This window comes from Cajanus cajan, chromosome 7 (genome assembly GCF_000230855.2).
Source record: "Cajanus cajan strain Asha chromosome 7, NIPB_CcT2T_4, whole genome shotgun sequence".
Taxonomy (NCBI): domain Eukaryota; kingdom Viridiplantae; phylum Streptophyta; class Magnoliopsida; order Fabales; family Fabaceae; genus Cajanus; species Cajanus cajan.
The window spans coordinates 9,010,391-9,011,928 of NC_138523.1; the positions used below are offsets into that span (position 1 = coordinate 9,010,391).

At 36.9% G+C, this 1,538-nt stretch overlaps 1 protein-coding gene across 1 annotated transcript; it reads left to right on the forward strand.

The window, feature by feature from the left end:
• The first annotated feature begins 356 nt into the window (after positions 1-356).
• LOC145949798 (putative mitochondrial protein AtMg00820) lies at positions 357-1,106 on the forward strand. The gene is made up of 2 exons (XM_083060684.1): positions 357-506; positions 759-1,106. Exons 1-2 carry the CDS (start codon positions 357-359, stop codon positions 1,104-1,106), a joined length of 498 nt encoding a protein of 165 aa, XP_082916810.1.
• Positions 1,107-1,538: the final 432 nt, after the last annotated feature.

Consider the following 1,538-nt stretch of genomic DNA (forward strand, 5'->3'; position numbering starts at 1 on the left):
GAAGGAAAGAATCGTCATCTTCTTGAAGTAACTAAAACTCTTCTTTTTTAAATGTTTGTTCCAAAAAATTATTAGGGAGAAGCTGTGTTAACTGCCACATACCACATCAACAGGTTACCCACCCGTATCTTAAATGGCATTAGTCCTATAGAGTCTCTATTGTCTTTTGTTCCCTCTTCCCCCCTAATATCGAGTCTACCAAGTCGAGTCTTTGGATGTATTATTTTTGTTTACTCTCATCATCCTAATCGTAGTAAATTAGATCCCAAAGCTCTTAAATATGTCTTTATTAGGTATTCTTCTAATAAAAAAGGTACAAATGTTATCATCCTTAGAGTCGTCGTGTCTTTATCACCATGGATGTCACCTTTCATGAAACCCAATCATTTAATCCCAGTCCACCACTTCAAGGGGAGAAAACACTTGAAGTGGAGGAGCTCTCCTTCTTGTCATTACCATATTTGTCATTGCAGGATGCCCAAAATTTGAGCAATGATGTTACCATGGTCCACAGCGAGGAAGAAACGGAAGAAGAGGAAGAAGACAAATTTTTTGGCAAAAAATATGAAAGAAAAAAATAATCTACTTCAACTCTTGAGTAAGAAAAATTGTCTAATCCTGAAGTGAGGATCCTTGAAGATAATAGTGAGGAGATAAGTATTACTGAGGATTTACTCATTGCATTAAGAAAGGAAAGAAGGTCATGCGCTAAATATCCTATTTCTTGATATATTTGTCCTAACAATCTCTCTGATAAGCACAGAAGCTTTATTATTGTCATTGATGCCACAGAAATTCCTACCTCAGTCCAGGAGGCCATGAAACTTGAACATTGGACTCAAGCCATGAAAGAAGAGTTGAATGCATTAGAAAGAAATTCAACTTGGGAGATTGTTGATAAGCCAAGAGACAAGAAGGCAGTAGGATGTAGATGGATATTCACAGTGAAACATAAGGCAGATGGAACAATAGAAAGATATAAAGCTAGATTGGTGGCAAAAGGTTATACCCAAACTTATGGGATTAATTATGAGGAGACGTTTGCCCCAGTGGCAAAGATGAATACAGTTCGAGTTGTTCTCGCTTTGGCTGCTCATTTTGGTTAGGACTTACACTAGTTGGATGTGAAGAATGCCTTTCTTCATGGAAATCTTGAAGAGGAAGTGCACATGGAGATTCCCCCAGGTTTTCAAGTGCAAAATGAAAGAAACAAGGTATGTCTCCTAAAGAAAGCATTGTATGGTCTTAAGAAAACCCCTAGAGCATGGTTTGGAAGATTTACAAAAGCAATGGTTTCCTTGGGATATAGACAATGCCAAAGAGATCATACTATATTCATAAAGCACTCTTCTATAGGTAAACTCACTCTATTGCTTGTCTATGTGGATGATATGATTATTGCAGGAGATGATAAAATAAAAAAATTGGCATTAAAAGAAAAATTGGCATCCCAATTTGGAATGAAAGACCTAGGAAAACTCAAGTATTTTCTTGGAATAGAGGTTGCTTACTCTAAGGGAATTTTCATCTCCCAAAGG

Coding starts and splice junctions, on each gene's coding strand:
- LOC145949798 (XM_083060684.1), top strand. CDS start 357: ATGGATGTCACCTTTCATGAAACCCAATCATTTAATCCCAGTCCACCA. Junction 507..758: donor TGAGCAATGATGTTACCATG/GTCCACAGCGAG, acceptor CTCTCTGATAAG/CACAGAAGCTTTATTATTGT.